Source organism: Eptesicus fuscus, chromosome 12 (genome assembly GCF_027574615.1).
Source record: "Eptesicus fuscus isolate TK198812 chromosome 12, DD_ASM_mEF_20220401, whole genome shotgun sequence".
In the NCBI taxonomy this organism is placed as follows: Eukaryota; Metazoa; Chordata; class Mammalia; order Chiroptera; family Vespertilionidae; genus Eptesicus; species Eptesicus fuscus.
Genome location: NC_072484.1, coordinates 67,173,652 through 67,194,153, shown reverse-complemented (window position 1 = coordinate 67,194,153; position 20,502 = coordinate 67,173,652). Strand labels below are relative to the sequence as shown.

The window sequence follows — 20,502 nt, the reverse complement described above, 5'->3', positions numbered from 1 at the left end:
AATATAAATACAACATTCATAGGAGCACTCCCATCTGTACCCAAATAGTCCCTCAAGGGGAACAAAGGCTACTATTGTTCTCTCTGAAACATCAGCAGAGGTCCCTCAAACCCCATTCCGCTACACCAGTGGTCGGCAAACCGCGGCTCGCGAGCCACATGCGGCTCTTAGGCCCCTTGAGTGTGGCTCTTCCACAAAATACCACGGCCTGGTATTTTGAAGAAGTGGCGTTAGAAGAAGTTTAAGTTTAAAAAATTTGGCTCTCAAAAGAAATTTCAATCGTACTGTTGATATTTGGCTCTGTTGACTAATGAGTTTGCCGACCACTGCGCTACACGACCACACTTTTCAGACACCATCCATAAATCTAAGAGATGACTCCGGGATGGTGTGGTGGTCGATCCTTCCTGTCCCCCCCCAACTGCTCCCTCTCCTTCCCTCCACCGCACCATCCAGGGACAGCTCGGCCTCTCGTGATGACCTGAGGATGGAGGTTCCAGAGCAGCTCGGCTGATTAACCACAGAGGAAAAATTCTCAAGGCCCATCCCCGACTGGCCTTTCAAGCTGCCGGCCTCAGAAACCCCCGGGGCAGAGACTCACACCTTACTCACGGGCCTGGGTCAGGAGCCAGGTCCCATCCGACGATGGGCACCGTCAAAACTGACCCTGGCAGTCCCTTAAGTTCCTCACCAAGTGCCTACGGCCTGATGGCCACCATCTCTCATGTGTCCTGAGCCCCCAGTGAATTCCCCGCCATCTTTCCTGGGCGTGTGGGATTCTCCACACAACCCACTTGGCGCTGACTGCTTTCCCAACGGGAAGGACACCCTGCAAATCATTCAGAGGTTCCTTCCGGGGGTTTGCCAAGGTGCCTGGGCCCCGCCGGCTGGCAGCGGCCGCTGCTGGTCCAGTCCACACAGCAGCAATGTGAGCACCGCGGGGACTCGGGCAGCGGTTCTCACCTGCGGCAGAGTCTGCCTCCCAGAGGGCATCTGGCAATGCCAAGCCGCTTTGAACTGCCTCAACCGGGCAGGTGCTACGGGCATCCAGTGGGGAGAAGCCAGGGATGCTGCTCCACACCCCGCTGCACAGGGCAAAGCGCTATGCGGCACAAAACGTCAGCAGCGCCCGCGCTGAAAGGCCCCGGCCTCAGGTGGGTGAAGAGCCAAGGTGGTGAAGACGGATGCGGGTGTGCGCCACGCAGTGCCGCTTGATTTCTAGCGCCCCAAGAAGAGCTCACCATCCTGGCACCACCTACCCAAAGGGTCTCGTGTTCTAGTAAGAAAACGCACTTTGAGATGCCTGGGCCGCATGAGGGGAGGGAAGGGAGGCTGGACTTACCAAGACCTTCAAAGGGAACACTCCTAACCATTTCAATCTTGTCAGATGTCTACATGTTGACAAATACTTGGGGAAAATGAAAAAACATCCCAGGGAAGAAGTGGCTTAGGCTGAAAATAACTTGACTACCAGGAGCGACTTATTTCCTGAGAGACGTTCCTCAACTCAAAACTCAACGCAAAATCACCCATGCGGAGTAGTGAGCAGGGGAGGGGAGGGCAGGCCCGGTTTAAGCCCTGGTCCTACCAGATCACCGGCGAGGCGACCGTGAGCCAATCCCAGCTCCGCTCGGTCTCCTGTGCTGACACTGGAGGGTCACATAGCTTTTGGTCACACACAGGAAGGGTGGCATTCGAAACCAAACCAAGAAAGAGGAAAGTGGCATCGTCACTTACCATCCTGCTTGGGAGATGGTTCTTTGGGTTCCTTCTTATTCTTCCGACCCTCCCGCCCAGAATGGTCTTCTCCCAAATCTATGACAAGTTCGCTCTCTGAGTCAGAGTCCAGGCCCAAGTGGACTGTTGGGGAATCCGTCTCATCTTTCCCCTTCAGTTTGTCCTTCGTGGGGTGAGGCGAGGGTTTGGCTTTCTCCGAGAAGTCCTTCTCGGGCGGGGGACTCCCCTTCTCCTTGACGGAGCCTGGCTCTGCTTTCTCGCTGGGGGGAGACGCGCTTTTCAGCTCCTCTTTAATCTCCACCGGGCTGGCCAGCGTGGGCTTGCTTTTGACAGCAGCCAGCTCTTTGTCCATCGGAGCGCCCTCTTTGTCTTCGACGTCTTCTGGCTCGTTCTTGGACTTCTGCTCGTCATCGCTGATATACTCACTGTCGCTGCTGTCGGACTTCTCCGAATCCTCCGAATCGCTGTGCTCTACGGCCGTGTAAACGTCTTCCGAGATTTCATTTATGCCTAAATTCAGAAGAAAAAAAAACCAGCATGGGGCGTGGTCACAACATAAAGAGCAGGACCAAAAACGCACACATGTCCCACGCCAAACGCTGGAAATAAAGAAAACACTTCAAACCGCATCACACTGGCCTGGGGTGGGGAGCACTGGACCAGATGCGCCTGAAGTCTGCTGACAAATGGAACCTGAGTTCGGAGAGGGTCCCAAAGACGACGCGGGTCCAAACAACATACGTTCGGGAGCTAACTCTCTGCCGTGTTGGTGACTAACTGGGATACAGGAAATGGGAGGGATGGAAGGGAACACCAGAGAGACACTTAAAACTGATCCATTTTACAGAACAGAAAATAGAGGCCCAGAGCAATGCCTTGTCCTAGGACACACAGAAAAACCAAGGCAGGTAAGGCGGAAACCCCGGCTCCTGACTCACCAGTGCGGTTCTCACACAGCCCCAAAGCACGAACGCCCTCACCCTTTGCGCCCAGCCAAAGCCGCAAGGCGGAGCCTGCAAGCTCACAGCCCGAGAGCCACATCTGACCGACCGCCAGCACATTTCATCTGGGAAGCAATGGCTGGGTCCACGGGGAAGTCTGCTGTTTGCTCTTGTTTTTTAATTTGGAACTTACTGCCCAACTCACAAACCAGGCAACTTCACGTAGAAACCAAGATGGCAGGCTTCTGCCGAGAGAGCAGACCTGGCCACTCAGCTTAGCAGGCCAGCGAGGGAAAGGGCTTCCGCTGCTGTAGCTACTGGTCAGACATGAGGAGGACAAGCATGAGGGCATGACCACACACGTGGGAGGAAAAGCGTGGGTACTAGAGCCCAAGGGATAGGAATTCAAATCCTGCCCCACTGCTTTCATTAGCTGTGAAACCCCGAACGAGGGACCTACTCTCTCAGCCTCAGTTTCTTCACCTGCAAATGGGACCGATAAGGGCATCAACCTCCCAGGACAATCTCCGCGCGGTGCTTACTTAGCACCATGCAGGGTGCATGGGAAACACTGCATGAGTGGGAATATTGAAATTCTCATCAACAATAACAATAAACCAAGGAGTAAGACCACATGTGTGGAGGGAATCAAGAGAGAGATTTAAATGGGCTGCAAGACTTCATCCTTGCCCATCAGTGTCCTAACCACACAGGCAACCCAATCACAGCCCAGATGACTCCAAACCACAGCTCCTTTCTCACCCAAAGGCCCAAGGCCCCACTAACACGTAAACCTCACCATGGAGTGGCTCTCGCTCGCTCTCTCTCTCTCTCTCTCTCTCTCTCTCTCTCTCTCAGGCCCAGCCATCCCCTACTTGTTTATAAATGCCCTCCTTGCTTTATTTCCTTATTCAACCAATATTCCAGAGCATTCCTATGAGCACAAGACCAAGTACCTTAAATAATGCAAATCCTCCTCAGGCAACCTCCTTGCCCTCGATGAGCTTCCAGTCTAGATTGGGAGGGATACCCCACAGAAAGGGACCCCTGTTGCTTCTAAGCAATGAAGTACCGAAGTAGGTGGGCAGATAGGGAGAGCAGTCAGAGGAGACCTCCTGGAGGAGGTGACACCAAGTTGAATCCAGGGAAAGGATTCAGGTGGGCAGTATGAAGGCAGACAGCATGGGGGAAGAGGGAGGGAGGCAACAGGTACAGAGGCAGGATGGGTCTGCTGGGGGGGAGGGCCCCGTCTGGAGGAGAAGGATCTGTGTTGGACACGTGTGGGGCATACCTGATCCTGATGTCAGGACCCTGACGTGTACCGAGAGGGTGCACAGAGGCAGACGCAGGAGGACCAGTCTGCTCCTAGAGCATCTGCACCTGGCACCTGCAGGCTGCCGCAACCTAAGAATAAACTCGGAGGAATTCAGAGAGCCTGTCTGGACAATTAGCAAATCTGAAATATTTGCCACGAGGGGAAATATGTGTTAGCTGAGCAAACAACTCAGGTTCAAAGCAGCCAGGATCCAACTTTGACTTCTCCTGGGTGGCATCCCCACAAATGACGACGACGATGACGATGATGAACGCAAACCAAAGACATACCTAGTTGTGCTTTGCAACTCTCTATCGTCTTGTCCAGATTGAGCTGGAACCTGCTGCGGATCTGCCGCTTGGGAGAGATGAGCGGAACGGGGGCGGACTGCTGCTGGACGGACTCGCTCAGCTGCTTCAGATCCATCTCGGCCTTGCTTCGATCTGGAAGATACCGCCACGCCCTCGTCAGACCACGCATCGCAGGGATGAACAAACAACGCCCGTGACGCTGCTTCCTTCTCGCAAACCACGCATTTTAGAACACGGGAGGGGAAAAGACCCAAAACCTTTTTTGTCATTCGTCCCAGCGGTGTCATCGGCTCGATGACACGGGCTGACTCGGGAGATAATAGCCCAAGAAAACACTTGGCAGGTTGACTCAGTATGTGAATGCACCGTCCCAGCCAGAAGGGTGTCAGTGGAACTCGGCATCGTGAGGGAAATCTCGAACGCCCAAGGTTACAGTCAAATGCTCAATCTCAATATTGGCAGGTCAAGTGCCACGCGTCTGGCCAGACTGTGCTCGGAACTCCAAGCCCACATCAGAGAGGCCCTGCATCCGAGAGACGCCGAGCCCCTCCGAGAACACCCCGATAACTGGGAGCCGGGGCTCCTCATGTATCACAGAAGCTTCATTCTTCACTCTTCCTCAACCCAGTCTGGAGCGCACATTAGAAAGGCAGAGAAAACTAGAAAAAGAGGCAGACCTTTCCAGCCAGCCAGCCTGCTATAGCTCCCTCTGGCTCACAGCATCTGAGGAAAGGGAAACAGATTAGCCCCGGATATTAAATCTGTCTTCTCCCTCAGGTGAGAAGAGTCCAAGCTCCTCACCCTCGTCCCACGCAAAGGCCTCTGACTGCTGGCGACTCAACTCAGACCGAGGTCCTGCCCCTAACCCCCTCTGCCATGGGCTCTTTATAAGAGCAACTGGACCAGATTCCCTGAGTTTGCATTTCTTTCTTTTAATGCAAATGATTTTGCCTTTAGTATTCTTTGATACGTCTTTTTTTCTTTTTAAGATTTTTTATTGATTTTGAGAGAGAGGACAGGAGAGGGCGAGAGAGAGAAACATCCATCAGCTGCTTCCTCCATACCCCCCCTACCAGGGATCAAGCCACAACCTGGGAATGTGCCCTGACCAGGAATCGAACCCACAACACCTTTCGGTGCACAGGACGATGCCCAATTAACTGAGCCACACAGGCCAAGGCACGTTTGCATTTCTGGAATTCCTTCCCTGCCTCCTCAGCTGCCTCCTCTAGCGTCCTGGAAACGTAAGAAGGGGACAAAATGAAGTTGACTGCAAAGGCCCAGAATGCACACGAGCTTTGCAGGCAGGAGCATCATCGCTCCCCCTGCTGCCACCCTCGGACCAACCCCAAGCTGAGAACGTGGGCCTATGCCCTCCCCAGACTGATCCCAGAGAAGCTGTCAGAAAGCATGTGGTATCGAGTCAGGGACACAGAGAAGCCACCACTGAGCCTGTTTGCACCAGCTCAGAGCTCACACCCTGACTTCCCTTCATCTCCCTGCTCCACCCACCCAAAGGCCGCCTCTGTCGCCCAGGCTGCGAAGAGGCCCAGGACACAGAGTGAGAGCTGGGCCGCAAGGGCTGTTCAAAGCCTTCCCTCGCGCCCTTCGATTTTGTTTTGTTTTCCGATGTGAATTACAAACCTTCTCCTTCGCTCAGGAACAGGCCACTTCCCCACACGGCACGCTCAGACTCCTTCCTTTAAAGTGACCACAGGTGACCTCCCAAATGCCCCACCCAACACACCCACAGGTGACCAGAGCAACAAATTGCTCAAGACTTGATTTTATCACCACCACGAGGCCTCCACTAGGATTAGGAAGGCCCTTTTCCCAAAAACACACTCGGAGCGAGCTGCCAGGGAGATTCCAAGTGTGACAGCATCCTTGTCATTTAAGAAAAGGCTCTGAGAAACAGCCGCGTGTGTGTGCGCGTGTGCGTGCGTGTGCGTGTGCGTGTGCGTGTGCGTGTGCTGACCAGGGCCTCTGCAGAGAGCCGGCAGCACCGGGACTGGAGATGCTCACAGGTGTGCATGCACAGCCACTGCGGAGGGAAAGAATTTACTGCAGAAGCACCTTACAAAGACAAGACAGAGGGAAGCAGTGATCAAATAGCAAGAAGGAGAAGGCAGAGGAGGAGGACCAGGGAAACAAGAAAAACAGACACAAATAAAGACAGTACAAATAGGACGTAAGGACTCAACATTTCAGCTCCAACCTTGACAGCAAAAGGAAGAATATGAGGCCTGCCTGGTCATTTCTGTTCTCAGAAAGGAGGACGCATATTGGATTCCAGAGGGAAAAGGCGGCCCTTTCAAGCGTAAGTTAGAAAAGAAGTATCTCACAGAAATACTGCGAGGTGGGGGGGGAGGGGGGATGCTACCCACGTGATATGCTCCTCAATGTCCTCAGTAACATTCTCGTACAGTTCATCGAGTCCATGTAGCAGTTACAGAAAAACACGCTTACTATACCCAGGGGCCAGCAAACTTGTTCTGTAAAGGGCCAGAGAGTAAACTGTACGGACCATACAATACAGGATTTAGTGCAAAAGCGAAAAGAAACAATATGTAAACAAATGGGTATGACGGTGTTCCAATAAAACTTTATTTAAAAAGCAGGTGAGGGGCCAGATTTGATCTGCAGGCTACAAAATGTGCCATCTCCTATATGAGTCCCAGGGACTGCTAACCTGGCTGCACATAGGTATTGCTTGTAGAGCTTAAAAAAAAAAAAAAATCCTAACACCTTGGCCACCACCCCCAGAGACTGGCCTGGGGTACAGCCTAGGCATTGGCCTTTTAAAAGTTCCCTGGGCGATGCTGATGGCAGCTAAGGTTGAGAACCCTGTATTAGACCACTGTGAGTGAAGAAAACTCCTCATGATCTGCCTGAACCCTGGCGTATCTGTGCTGACGCACAGAACCACACTTCTAAGCCTTAGGGTTCACAGAAGGAGACCTACACCTCATAATCGAGAGGAATGAAGAGGCAAAGGGCCACATTTGATAAGATAAGGCTGCTCGAGTCAGTACGCTACCGTAATGTTCATTCTGACAAGAAACGACCAAAAGCCAGGGGCCGGGGTCAGGTCCCTGGGAGAGGAACTTCAGTTTGGCCAAATGTGATCATCTTTCTGGAACTTTCAGCTGCACCTGACTCTCCTCCGCAGGGAGAGGAGAAGGGCTGCTCTCTCATTTAGCTCCCAGTCGAGTCTTTCCACCCTGCCCTTCTATATCAGGAGCGAATCTACCCTGGCTGCCAACATTTTGAACTTTTCAGCTGATATGAAGACAGCTCAGGCTACAAATGGAAACTGTGATTTAAAAAAAAAAAAAAAACACGCTAGAGAAAGAGGCACGATCTTACATTTCTGGAGGGAGCATAGATCAGAAGAGCCCCTTTAGGGGCAATTTGGCTGTTTGGACAGTCAAACATCAGCTGCACGTGGCCTCTGACCCGGGTTCCACTTCTGGGAACTCATCCTGTGGATACACACTCCCATGTGGACAGCTGTTACCATCAGCAGAGAGAGAGAGAGAGAGAGAGAGAGAGAGAGAGAGAGAGAGAGGGAGAGAGAGAAAGAGAGAGAGAGAGGGAAACAACCTAGATTCCGTAAGTAAGGGCCTGGATAAGTAAGGCACAGTTCACCAGGAAATGCACTAAACGCAGCTGCTGAAACGGTAGCAGGTCTCTGTGCACTGCTATGGGCAACCCGCCTGCCTACTGAAGAGGGCACAATCGGTAGCGCACCCCAGCACTGGTGTGGGGGAGAAAGAAGGAAACGGAGCACAGCTATGAATAACCTGGGTTCTTGGGGCTCCTCCATGCTGGCGCTCAGACATTCGGGGCTGGACAGGTCTCCGCTGGGGGCAGCGGCAGCGGCAGGGCGGGCTGCCCTGCGCATTGTATGTAGGATGTTTAGCAGCAACCCTACCCTCCACCCCTGGGTGCCAGTCAGGCACGTGCAACAAGTCGATGTCTCTCTCACATCGATGTTCCTCTTTTCCTCTCTCTCTCTCTCTCTCCCTCCCTCCCACTCTTTCTGAAAAGCAATGGAAAAAAATGTCTCCATGTGAGGATTAACCAAACCACAATAAAACCAGTAAGCTTTTTAAAAGAGAAATATAAACACTTCTTTTTCAGTTAGAACAAAAAAAGGAAAAAACAAAACCTCCTTCATTCAAAAGCTGCTGGGAGACTATACCGGATGGACTTCCAGGAGCCACAAGATGGCAGCTCCTTCGGGAACAAGGCTCAGAGAGGAGCCCCCAGCAGATGGTCTCCTGGCCGTCAAAGCCGCGCAGCGATCTTCCTCGCTGCCCTCACTGCCAAACACAAAGCCAAGACCACCTCTGGGACACTCTCAGAAGGCCTGGTCGCCAAGGCCCTGCTTCGTGTGAAAGAGAAAGGCCGCCTCCCGACAGCCACCGGGAGGAGCCAACAGGCAGGACGCTCCATGGCTCAGTGGGCACCGGCACCCACCGCGGGGGGAGCAGAGAAGCACGTTTCTGTCACCCCCAGGCCCGCGGGGCTGCTGGGTGTGTCCAGCCCCAAGCAGACACCCTCTGTGAGATAAGAGGAGGTGAGAATTCGCAGGCCAGGCGAGCCGGAATGCAGACAAGGATCAGGGCCTCCTCCCTCCTAGTCTCACCAGCTCATCCTGACTATGACAACGAGGTAAGCCACAGGACAAGCCTCCAGGGTTCCCTCCGCTCCGGGTTTGGAGCCCAGAGGAGAGGCGGCGTGTCAGCAGCAGGCCGAGGGCAGCCTCATAAAGCTTCCCCTCATCCACGCACAGAAAGTAACTATGAGAGTATTGAAGCAAACATGGGTGACCCATGGGCTGGTTTTTCATATTTTTAATTGTATTTATTTGGCCCAAGTAGAGATCTTTTTATTTTATTTTTATGAAATTGATGCCCCGTTTTTAAAACTAGGAGAATTCACACACAAAAAAAACACGGTTTCTGTTTTTCTGAAAATTCAGAATCTGGCAGCACAGGTTCAGGTGGTGGGGGCTGCTTCCTTTAAACAGGCTCCTTGTCCTCGGTGTGATGCCCCGTTATAAATCATCCCCCTACCCGCGACCCCTTTCACATGCAGGTCAACACAGGGCCCCATCTTGAGGCATTTCAGTTCCCGTATCCCGGTGAAAAGCTCAAGTTACACAGCAAAACGGGCCTGAGTCTGAAGGCCCAGCTTCACCCTGAACCATGTGTGACCCTGGGTAGGCAACTTCACTTCTCCGGGCCTTCTGGGAAATGGGGCTATTACCTACCTTGACGGTTGTTGCCGTTTCTGAGCAGTTTTCATTTGCAGGGAGTCAAGTTCATGTTTGGGGGGATATCGTTGTTCTGAGTTCTAACACTGGCAGAGATGTGTGTAACCACCACCACAAACAGAATGCAGGACAATGCCATCTGCCACTGACTCCCTGAGATCACAAACCGTCCCCGGCCCCCACCCCCGGCAATCACTGATCTGTTTGCCATCACTGACTGTAAGCTTGCCTTTCTCAGTATAATTTAAATATTTTGTTAGATATAATGATGTCATCATTACCCCTGGCACTTCTGTCTGCTCCTAGCAATCACACAGATGACAGACATAACGAAACACCATAAAGCGTTCGTCCCCTCCCTGGGATTCTGGAAAAATATCTAGCCTCCCCTTCCGCTTTCCCATTCCCATGACACTTTTCACAGGTCCCTCTCTGATCCTCCTTCCAGTAGGTTAAGACACCCTAAAACGCCCACATTCCCAATGCTTCCGTTCCTGCTGACAAAATGAGGCACGTGTCCCCAAACGGGAAGGACTGTGGGAGCTTCCGCACGGGGGGGGGGGGGGGGGAGAGGGGGGAGACGCCTGGTTCCGCTGTGCCACCCACCCAAACGCAGGGCAGGAAGAAGCCGAGCACTCCCACGGTGGTTCAGGCCGAACCGAAAGTCCCACAGTGTCACGAGGATGCCCACGGTCCGCCTGGGTTAGGGAAGGAGCTATTCTTGCCACGCATGGCTGGCAAAGAGGAAATGTGACCGTGAGAACGCCTCCACACGGCAATTCTTTTCGGGGTGCGGAGGTGGGAGGAAGGTATGAGAAGGCAAACCACACTGTTGAGCACGGTGACTGTTCCCCAAGGCAGCAAACGGGTCGCCTTTTTGTTCAAGTGAGCAATTCCCACCAGTGAATCTGAACTGGAGCCCCTCCGGCCCCCCGACTGGTCAGTCACATCTGGGTGGCACTGACGGTGACCGGGTGCACAGGGCACTGGAGCACAGGTTGGACCCGGCCCCGCCGCCTTCGGGCTCTGCCATCCCGGGCGCCCGAAGCCACCTCTCCAGACCCGTTTCTCCATCCGAAAAGGCCACAGCCGGAAAAGATGACCCCGGGAGGCACTGACGGCCGCAGGCTCTGTAGTCAGCTGGAGCATCCTCCGAAAGGCCTGTCCTAGAGGCCCCGGGACCACACACACACAGGGCGGCTCGCTCCTGTCCACGACTCCTGTCCCCCTCCTGCTGACCTGTCTCCATGGTCGTGTCCCAGGGCCCCACCCGCCCTTTACGCCCTAGACCAGGGTCTTCATCTCAGCAGGACCGCCACTGGGACGAGATTATTCCCTGCTGGGGGCCTGGGGGGGCAGGCTTCCTGGGCAGCGTAGGATGTAAAACCGCATCCCTGACCTGCAACCACTAAATCACTCAATGCCAGTAGCAGGCACGCCCTGCCCAGCTCTGAGAACCACTGCTCTAGCCCACCCCCGTGTATAATCAAGATTCCCCCAATCACCCCTCCTGCCTCGACCTGGCCTCGGGGCACCAAAGTACAAAATCTAAAACTGAGCCCTTGGCTCCTATTTCTCCTGCCACATCCAATCTGTCAACACAGTTACTGGCACAGCCCAGTAATTCCTGGCTGTGGCGGCCTACTCTACCCACTGCAGGGTGGTCAACAGCATCCTGGCCTCCACACACCAGATGCCAGCAGCACCCCCCACCCCCAGGGGAGGGAGGAACTGCCGGGTTTGGGAACAGCAGACGTGGGGTGGGCTAGTCTCCGTAGCAGCCAAGAGTCCTTCTAAACTTCTCAGTCAGTTCACATCCTGCACTGCTCAATCCAGGGTCCTCAGACCCCGTGCTCTCTAACCTCACCTCCTAACCTCCCGCCAGCCACCGGCACACACCACCTGGGCCTCCTTGCCACTCCTCGCACACGATCCTTACCCTTGGGCCTGTAACGTTCTTGTTCCTTCTGGAACGTTCCTCCTCCTGGTCCTGGCATGACTGGTTTTTCCTGTCATGCAACTCTCCCCTTCAAATAGGCCTTCCCTAGCCCTTCCACCCACTGAACCACTGCCTCTTCTCCCCACCTCCACCCCGCCCATCTCTCTCCTTATCATGCGAACACACTTTACCTTCCGGAATGAACTGTCCTGTGTATCTACCTTGATGATTCTCTGCCCCATTCTAGAACCCAAGCACCAGAAGAGCAGGGCCCCGCACCCTGCCCCATGCCAATGCAGTACACAGCACATAACAGATGCTCAATAAAAACTAGAAAACAGTGGAATGAATCAGGAAAATAATCCTATCTAATTAAGAGGGAATATGCTAATTGACTGTCACGCCCTCAAAGATGGCGGCATCCACAGCCACAAGATGGTGGCACCCAGTCCCCTCAGTCCCCCAGCCGCCCAGGGCTGCCTGAGGCTCAGGTAACCAGGACCGGCCGAGACTTGTGCTGCCAGCAGTGGCAGCAGCAGAGGTGTGATGGGGGCGTCGCCTTCCACTGATCGCCGGGTCGACTCCCGCCCCTGAGGGCTCCTGGACTACGAGAGGGGGCAGCCGGGCTGAGGGACCCCCTCCAGTGTATGAATTTTCATGCACCGGGCCTCTAGTAACTTCATAAAGTTAGGTAATTAACATTTCCAATGCCAATGTCTGCTAAAGAATTTGATCGAAGAATATAATGCACATAAAAAAGGTAAATACTGATTCATAATACTTGATATGTGCGCACACACACATATAACATCAAATATATATATTTACACGTGAGAACTGGGTGACCAGAGTCAAGGGCAAGAACGGCTGTAAACACTGGCCTCCGATACTTCAACAGCCCCCAGGAAATCCCTCACTTGTCCCTTTCATGGACCCATCTTCCTGTTCCTCTACTTTACCTTTTAAACCGTTTACTCACGGGTTCAGAGTTCAAGAACCACACCAAAGAGGACATCACAACTCGCAAACATTCTCAGATGCCCCGGCAAGAGACCTCCGAAAATCCCCACTGACCCAGGTTAAGGTTCAGGATGCTCCCGGTGGTGGCCGTCTTGTCTGTTTTCGTCGTGATTGGCGTGGACGCTTGAGGAGAGAAAGGTTTCGGGCTGCCGGACAAACTCCCTGCTTGGCCCGTCTTCATGGAGGCCGGCGACGCTGAAAAGATAAGGCCCTCGTTAAAGGACAGCGTTACGGAGAAATAAACAAGTCAGCCTTGCAGGGAGGCTCGGGGTGGGGAAGAGCAGAGGAACTGTGTCTGATTCCAGCAGGGCACCAGGGCAGGGGGGAGCGGGCAGGGCCGGCCATTTGTTTCCAAGCACAGGACCTCCCCCCCATGTTAAACCATTACAGCCACACGGGCAGGAGGCCTCCCAGTTACTCTATCAGGCACACAGCTCTAAGACAAACCGGCTACGCTGCCACTGGAATTGGTTCGGCCCATTCACGGGTGTAAAAATCTCAAAATAAATAGCAATTCAAAGCAGCCCCCAGCACGGGCCAGACGCAGAGACCAGAGCCAGGCTTACCGAGGGCATGTCGCCCGTTTGTGGGAGACGCAGGGGTCGGCCTCACAGCCAACTGGACCCCTCGGGAGAGCGTGGGACACCCGCTGCAAAGCTAAATGCAGCCCCGATGGAGTGAAGAGACATTGGTAAACTACCCCCCCCCCCCTTACTGTGCCTGGGTCCTTGCCTCAATTTCCTCACCTGCCAATGGGGATGCTCAGAATGAGTATTCAGTAACGTCTACACCAAAACACCTGAGGTCACCTCCTCTCCAGCGCCAGGACCTGCCAACGCTGCCTTTAACATAACTCAGTGGGAAAGCCTCTAGATGCAGAGAGAAGTGGACTCAGGCATGGACTGGAAGCCAGGCTGAGTGCAAGTCCCAGCTCTGCGGCTGACTTGCTGTGTGACGTTGGGTGCGTTACCTTCAGTCTCTGAATCTCCTTTCCGGGCAGCAACCAAGAGCAATACTAACAATACGCTACAAAGGGAGGGTAACAGCACCTACACTCATCCTATGTTGTAAGGACCAAGTCAGTTCATCATCTGGACAGCTGTCTGGCATCTGTTAAGGACGACCTGTGCATCGCTTGCTCGTAGTGTAGCAGCATTTTCCATTTCCCATTCATCTCTAAGGCTTTGGTGTCAATCATCCAAACCAGCAGTTCTCCCCCAGGAGTGACTCGCCCTCCAGGGCACACAGGGCAGTGTCTGCAGATGCTTTCAGTTGTCAGACCAGGAGTCAAGGGGCCCCAGGCACCTTAGTAGGTAGAGACCAGGGGTACGGCTAATAGCCTACAGGACACAGGACAGTGTCCCTGACAAAGAACTCTCTTAGCCCCAAATGTCAACAAGTGCTGAGACTGATCCGCCCACACGGGACCACGCAGTCCTGTCTCTGGGAACCCTTCGCCTCCTCCGGAAATGAGGGGCAGGTCACCTGGGCTTAGCCAGTGCTAAAGAAACATTCGAAACCATTTTGAGAACTCAGCTCTTTGGAATACTAATTTAAGTCAGTTTTACTGTAAGAATGAACGAAGACCTGGCCCCGCATACAACATTCTGAGGGCTGCTATTACTGGTACTAACCCAGCTCCTCGCGCGCACTACTAGGGTAGCCAGCAGAAATAAAGTGCTTGTTACATAAACAAACAAGAATAAATGAAGGTAAGGGCACTTTAAAAGGTGTAAGTATTTCCAAGTCTTTAGGGTTGGGATGTGTTTTTGTGTTTTGTTTTTAAATAATCCACTCATTTATGGCCCACCTGCTCCCAAGAGACTTCCAGTGGCCGAAAGGATGGGTATAATGCCCTCCCCATGAGGACTGCTGACCAGGCTTTCCGAAGTGTACTCTCTGAAACAGCGGTCGCCAACCTTTTGGACCTCACGGACCTCACGGACCCCACGGACCACCGGTTGGCGACCGCTGCTCTAAAACAAAGGAACAAGCCAGCCTAGCCGAGAGGGTCTCACTTAGCACGCTGTCAAAGCACTGCTAAGGACTGCGGGGAACATTGCCGAGAAGCCTAACCCTAAAGGGAACAGGAACAAAATCCCACACGAAGGCACTGTCACAAGAGACCTCACCATGTGAATCCACAGTTCCCTGCTTGACAGATATTAAAAAAGCAAGGCCATGCGGCGGCCTAACGGAGCCCTGCCCACGTGTGGTCATGCAGAGGATTCTAGCAACAACACAGGTACAGCCATGATCTTTGTTATTCTGTGTGGCCCTAGCCAGGCAGGTCGGTGGGTTACAGCATCATCCCAATACACCAAGGTTCGATCCCTGCTCAGGGCACATACAAGCAATCAATGGAGGCATAAGTAAGTAGACCAACAATCAATGTTTCTCTCCCTTCCTCTCTCTCTAAAATCAATCAATATAATCCTGTGTGTGTGAGTGCACATAGGTCAAGTGTGTAGTAAAAATAAGTAAATAACTGGAACAAGCCTTTAATTTCACAGACATATAAAGTTTCCTTTGATAATAAAGTTTCAGTATTGAGGTTTAACCTTTTGCACTCAGATGTCGAGTGTGATGGTTATTGAATGTATCAATAATTTGAAATATAAAAAAATCCAAATAAATAAGTTTGTATGGAAAGAAACTCCAGTTTTTTATTCTACTGCCGCGCTTTGTAAAATCTGGGGTATTTAAAAAGTTAAATCCCGAGTAGAATAAAGGAATCGAGAAAAAAGCAAGTAAGTGCAAAGGGTTAAGAAACATGTTTATTGATTCCAGAGAGGAAGGAAGAGGAAAATAGGAACATCAATGATGAGAGAGAATCACTGGCTGACTCCTGCATGCCCCCTACTGGGGATTGAGCCCACAACCCGGGCATGTGCCCTTGACCGGAATCCAACCCAGGACCCTTTAGTCAGCAGGTTGATGCTCTATCCACTGAGCCAAACTAAACATGTTTTTATAAACAGAGCACTTGGACCCGACAAGGATAAGGGTGATGGAAGAGCACTGGTTTCCATGGAGACAGGCATGCTTCACTCTCCACCCGGCCAGTGGAGGGTAGGCCCACCCCCACAGGCATCCAGAACCGCAATGCTTCATGCCATTGACAGAGGGGCAGCGCCTGAGTCCCTTAGCAACCCACAGGTCCCTGAAAACTAGCCCTGAAAAAGACAGGCCGATGTCCACCCGAGTGCCATCTGCCCAATTTGTGACAGACCTTGTACCTGCCTCAACCCCTGTCAGTTAATGCGACACACACTCACCAGGCTGCCCAAGGCCATTTCAATTCCTCCTGCCTCAACGTAGCCAACTTTCCAGCAGGCCTCTGCCCGCCACTTCCAAAATATACCCCCAATCCCTCCACCGCCCGCCGTCTCCACTGCCATCACCCCAGCTCGTGCATCCCAACAGGGGCAATATGGCCCTCAAGGGGCAAGGAGTGGTTCTTAGAAGATGAAAAATATTTTACACTTTATGCATAAAGCAGAGAAATTCATGCAGCACACACACAGATAGACAACACCTGTGCATTTCATGAAGGTCCACTCCCAGGTATGTACCCAAAACAGGAACGCAAACAAACCCTTGTACACAAATGTCCACAGCAACTCGGTTCACAGCAGCCCAAAGGTGGCAACAACGCAAATGGCCCTCCACAAACTGTGGCATAGCCACGTGGGATGTTCCTGGGCCATAGCAAGGAATGCCGCTCTGATGCAGGCTGCAATGGGGATGACCTTCGAAATCTTCACAGAAAAATGTACATAAAGTACCGTAATTGTATGACTCCAGTGAAGATGAATAGATATGCTCTTGAAACTTATTCTGGTTTTGCATGTGGCCATCTAGAGAAACATGTTAAATACTAGGCTGGCCAAAATGCCTACAGCACTGGACATCAGAAAGTTAGCAAGGATGTAGATACTGAAAAATTAAATAACACGAAGAAAACAAATCGGTGCATCCATTTAAAACATTTGCATTCACATTACTTCATAAAACCAGGTTTCTTCCCCAATGGCTCCCAAAATTCATTTCTGACCCCAACACTTGTCACATTCACATACAATCTATATACTACTGGCAATTAGAACTATATACACTAACATAGAAGCCAAAGAAATATTGCTAAGTTGGAAGAAGCAAAAAGCTGAGTATGATCCCATTCTACCCCCCAAAAAATTATTATCATCCATGTGATTATATACATTAAAAATACCTGAAGGAACAGCCAATTCCTAATAGTTGCCATCTCTTAGGATACAATGATGTGCTGTTAATTATGTAATATTATGTTCAAGAAAAAAGTGAGACAAAATTAAATGTAAATATTGAAGAGTTTCAAAGATAAACGTGAAGCAATCAGAATTTTGTCGGAGCTGAAATTCAGAGGTGTGGTACATTAAATCGGTAGCTCTCAATGGGGAATGGAGGGGTGACTGTGCCCCCAGGGGACACCTGTCACATGTCAATGTCTGGAGGCATTCTGGGGGTCCTGGCTGTGAACAGGGTGTGCTACTGGCATCGCCTGGGTAGGAACCAGGGAGGCTGCTAAGCAAGCTACAGCGCACAGCACAGTCCCGCCAGAGTGCCATCCGGCCCAAAGGGTCAGCAGTGCCAAGACTGAGAAACCCTGTTTGGAATCACTCTAGGCATTTTCAAAAGCAAAAAGGCATTTGGAAACGCTCATTTCAATTAAGCTTTGAAACAGAGGCCAATCCTTTTATAAAGCCGTAAATATTGCCCAAAGGAGAAACTATTGGCCTTTGAAGTCACCAATAATTTAATAAGATTTTATACTTTGATGTGCCGTTTACGAGTGTGGGCTAAAGCACATCATTTATTATCTGCATTTGCAAAATCCCAGCCTGTGCTAAGTGCTGTTCTGATGACATGAAACAGGAGTCTTAGAATTAAGTTAGAAAAAAACGGCCCTTCCCTCCCTCGCACCCCAGCCCTCCAGTGGGGTGGGGGTGAAGGAGGGATGGATTCATGCTAAATTTCCTCTGCTTATAAAACCTTGCAAACAACCTGTGTGTTCACAAGTCCTGGTGGTGTGCACGGATGAACCACACAGCAGAGCATCACTGGACGGTCCTACGACAGGACAGAAATGCTGTGTTGAAGGGTTATTTACTAGCATGAAAAAGCATTCAGAACACAAGGTTAAGTTAAAACACACACACACACACACACACACTCCAGTCTACACCAGACATTGCAAACAGGTGATACAGCCACCAAGTAGTGCCCAGATGCGTCTGACCTAGTATATTACTGTTGTTGTTTTTTAAATGAGCCAATATATAAAAGTCTGGGTAGTTTGCATTTAAAAAAAATTCTTGAAACTTCTCCTGAACAACCAGAAATCTGGCAACACTCAGCCCCCATTCCCACGTGGCTATAACCAGGAGGAGGAGAAGGCCCAATGGCCTTTAGAAATAAGGGATAGCTCAGAATACCACGCATCGGATTGTAAACTCTGACTGCTTTGGGGAGTGTTGCACACACAAGCACACGTGTGTACGTGTAATGCGTCACGATAAGGTGTATTTCTGCTTTAGTTCACCCCAGTCCCTACCACTTCCCCGCCTCTCGTTTCCATACCAGCCTGGCCTCTGGACGTATTTGAGTTTTCAAAGTAAGAGAATGACATAAACCAACCTGGAGGAAGTCCTGGAAACTAGCTAAGAGCTGGCTGTGGTAGGTGGTATCGTCTGTGACTTCAGTCTTCGTAAATAACAACTGTGTTATAAACACATATTGATCTCACACTACAAAGGAGTTTATGAACGTGTTTTTCCTTCTCCTTAAGCAGTAACCCATATAGAGCTGTAAGACCAAAGGACCTTTAGCTCACAGGCCCCAGGATTCTCATCCTAAAACATATTCATGACTTAAATCGGGATCCCACAAGCAAATATTGACAAAGGCATCAATTCTGGCCATGAGATCTAAATAAAGGGGGAAGCAAAAAAAAAAAAAAAAAAAATCACTGAGAATATAAACCACTTTGACCATTAAGACAATGGGATTCCAGTATAAAGCTTTTGGCTGTGCAAAGTGCTTCTCAAAAAGCTAAATCCAGTTCTAAGGTCACAGACACATGATTCTGAGCTCCTCAATCCACACACCCTCTCCCCTCACAAAAAAAAAAAAAAAGTTTCTAAATTCTCATACAGGTTTTATTTAATAATTTATTTCAATTTTATGTTGCTGGTTAAAAATTTTTCATTGCTGTAACTATATGGTTTGTCTGTTCCTATGGCAATCTTTTTTTTTTTTAACACAATTTTGGATAAATCACAGTCTTGTCTGACTATGGGAACATTTCAGTAACTAGTCCACTTCTTCCAATAAATGCTCTTATCACTGCAAACAGCAGAGGGCAGTAGAGTGCAATGAAAAGAAAACCGGACTAGCCTTTTCTACAGTAAGGATGGGGCGCTGGGAACCTTAGCACCTCCCTACACAATCCGAAGGGACCTCAACTTGCCTTCTGTAAAATGCGGAGACTGAACCAGTTTCTCTTAATCTATATAATAGAAGTTGGCAAACCAAGCTACGAGCCAGATCCAGCATACCACCTGTTCTTGTATGGCCTGCAAGCTAAGAAGGTACTTATGTTGCCATTTTTATATGGTTGGGGGAGGGGAGGGGGCGGGGAATCAAACGGATTAATAGTTCACTAAACATACAAATTATATGAAATTCACATTTTAGTGTCCCAGCCACCTACTGCCTATGGCTGTGTTAGTAACGACGGCCGTGTTGAATAGTTAGTTGCATGGTTGTGAGAGAGGCCCACTAAGCCCAACATATTTACTATCGGGCCCCTTACAGAAAAGGGGGCAATCTGTAAGATTAAAACAATTTTGAGTATCACCTTCTCTTCCTGAACTACTCACTGGCTGTACAACCAAGGATTAGCCAAATGACCCAAGCACATCCCAGCAAGGGAATTGTATTCTGGGAGAAGGACTTGAAAGTCTACAACTTAGGACCTAAAACGCTACTCAAATGATCAGGAATTGTGCCAGGACTTCTGATGTCATTTCAACCTCTGTACCGCCCAAGGGAAGAAAGAAGGAAGCTAAAGTCAACACATTGAAACTGCTTTTCTGGCCCTAGCTGGTTTGGCTCAATGGATAGAGCGTCAGCCTGTGGACTGAAGGGTCCCGGGTTCGATTCTGGTCAAGGGCACATGCCTGGGTTGTGGGCTTGATCCCCAGTAGGGGGCATGCAGGAGGCAACCAATCAATGATTCTCTCTCATCATTGATGTTTCTATCTCTCTCTCCCTTTCCCTTCCTCTCTGACATCAATAAAAATATGTTTAAAAAAAAACAAAACTTTTTCTGAAATACGGTGCAGGAGAACGGAGAGTGGGTTCATGTCCCAACAGGTGTTATATGACAAGTTATGTATTCATTTCATGTATTTTAGGAAAAAATACAACAAGCAATTTAAACACATGAGTTTATACATTTTATTCAGCTGAGGATGAAGCTAAGTTGGAGGTTTCCTACTTAAGAATGTAATAAAGTACCGGTAGGCGGTACTAGAACGTGGCAATGCAAGCTCATGCAACAGCGGTTCTTCCCGGGCCTGCTGCCGAGGTTGAAACACCTTCTCAAAAGCAAGCTCTCCCTGGGAACCAGCAGGCCGGGAGTCTGTGCGATTATGCACCGTGTTCTGTTAACTAGGCTTACGTGGCATCGTGTCGTGGAATAAAAGGAAGCTTTTAAGGACTCTGGCCAGAAACTAAAGAGCAAAGGGAAGTTTTATTCTGAAACTATGTCAACACGAGTTACTGCGCCCTAGAACAAAGGCATCTGATCGGCAGCCATAAGAAATAACACAGTCGTCAACGTTTCTGAAGCCTTTACTATTCCCGGCACCGTTCTAAGCCTCTGTGTATTCTGATTCGTTTAATCCTTA

The 20,502-nt window shown here is 50.7% G+C and overlaps 1 protein-coding gene across 1 annotated transcript in view; it reads right to left on the bottom strand.

Moving 5' to 3' along the window:
* Positions 1 to 20,502, bottom strand: part of ZMYND8 (zinc finger MYND-type containing 8) — a 112,889-nt gene that overhangs the window by 23,034 nt on the left and 69,353 nt on the right. Inside the window, exons 13-15 of the mRNA XM_054723784.1 lie at positions 12,602 to 12,742; positions 4,284 to 4,436; positions 1,738 to 2,247 (exon numbers count right to left, since the gene is read on the bottom strand). Of these exons, the coding sequence (XP_054579759.1) occupies positions 1,738 to 2,247; positions 4,284 to 4,436; positions 12,602 to 12,742 (804 nt within the window). The remainder of the gene's footprint in view (positions 1 to 1,737; positions 2,248 to 4,283; positions 4,437 to 12,601; positions 12,743 to 20,502) is intronic.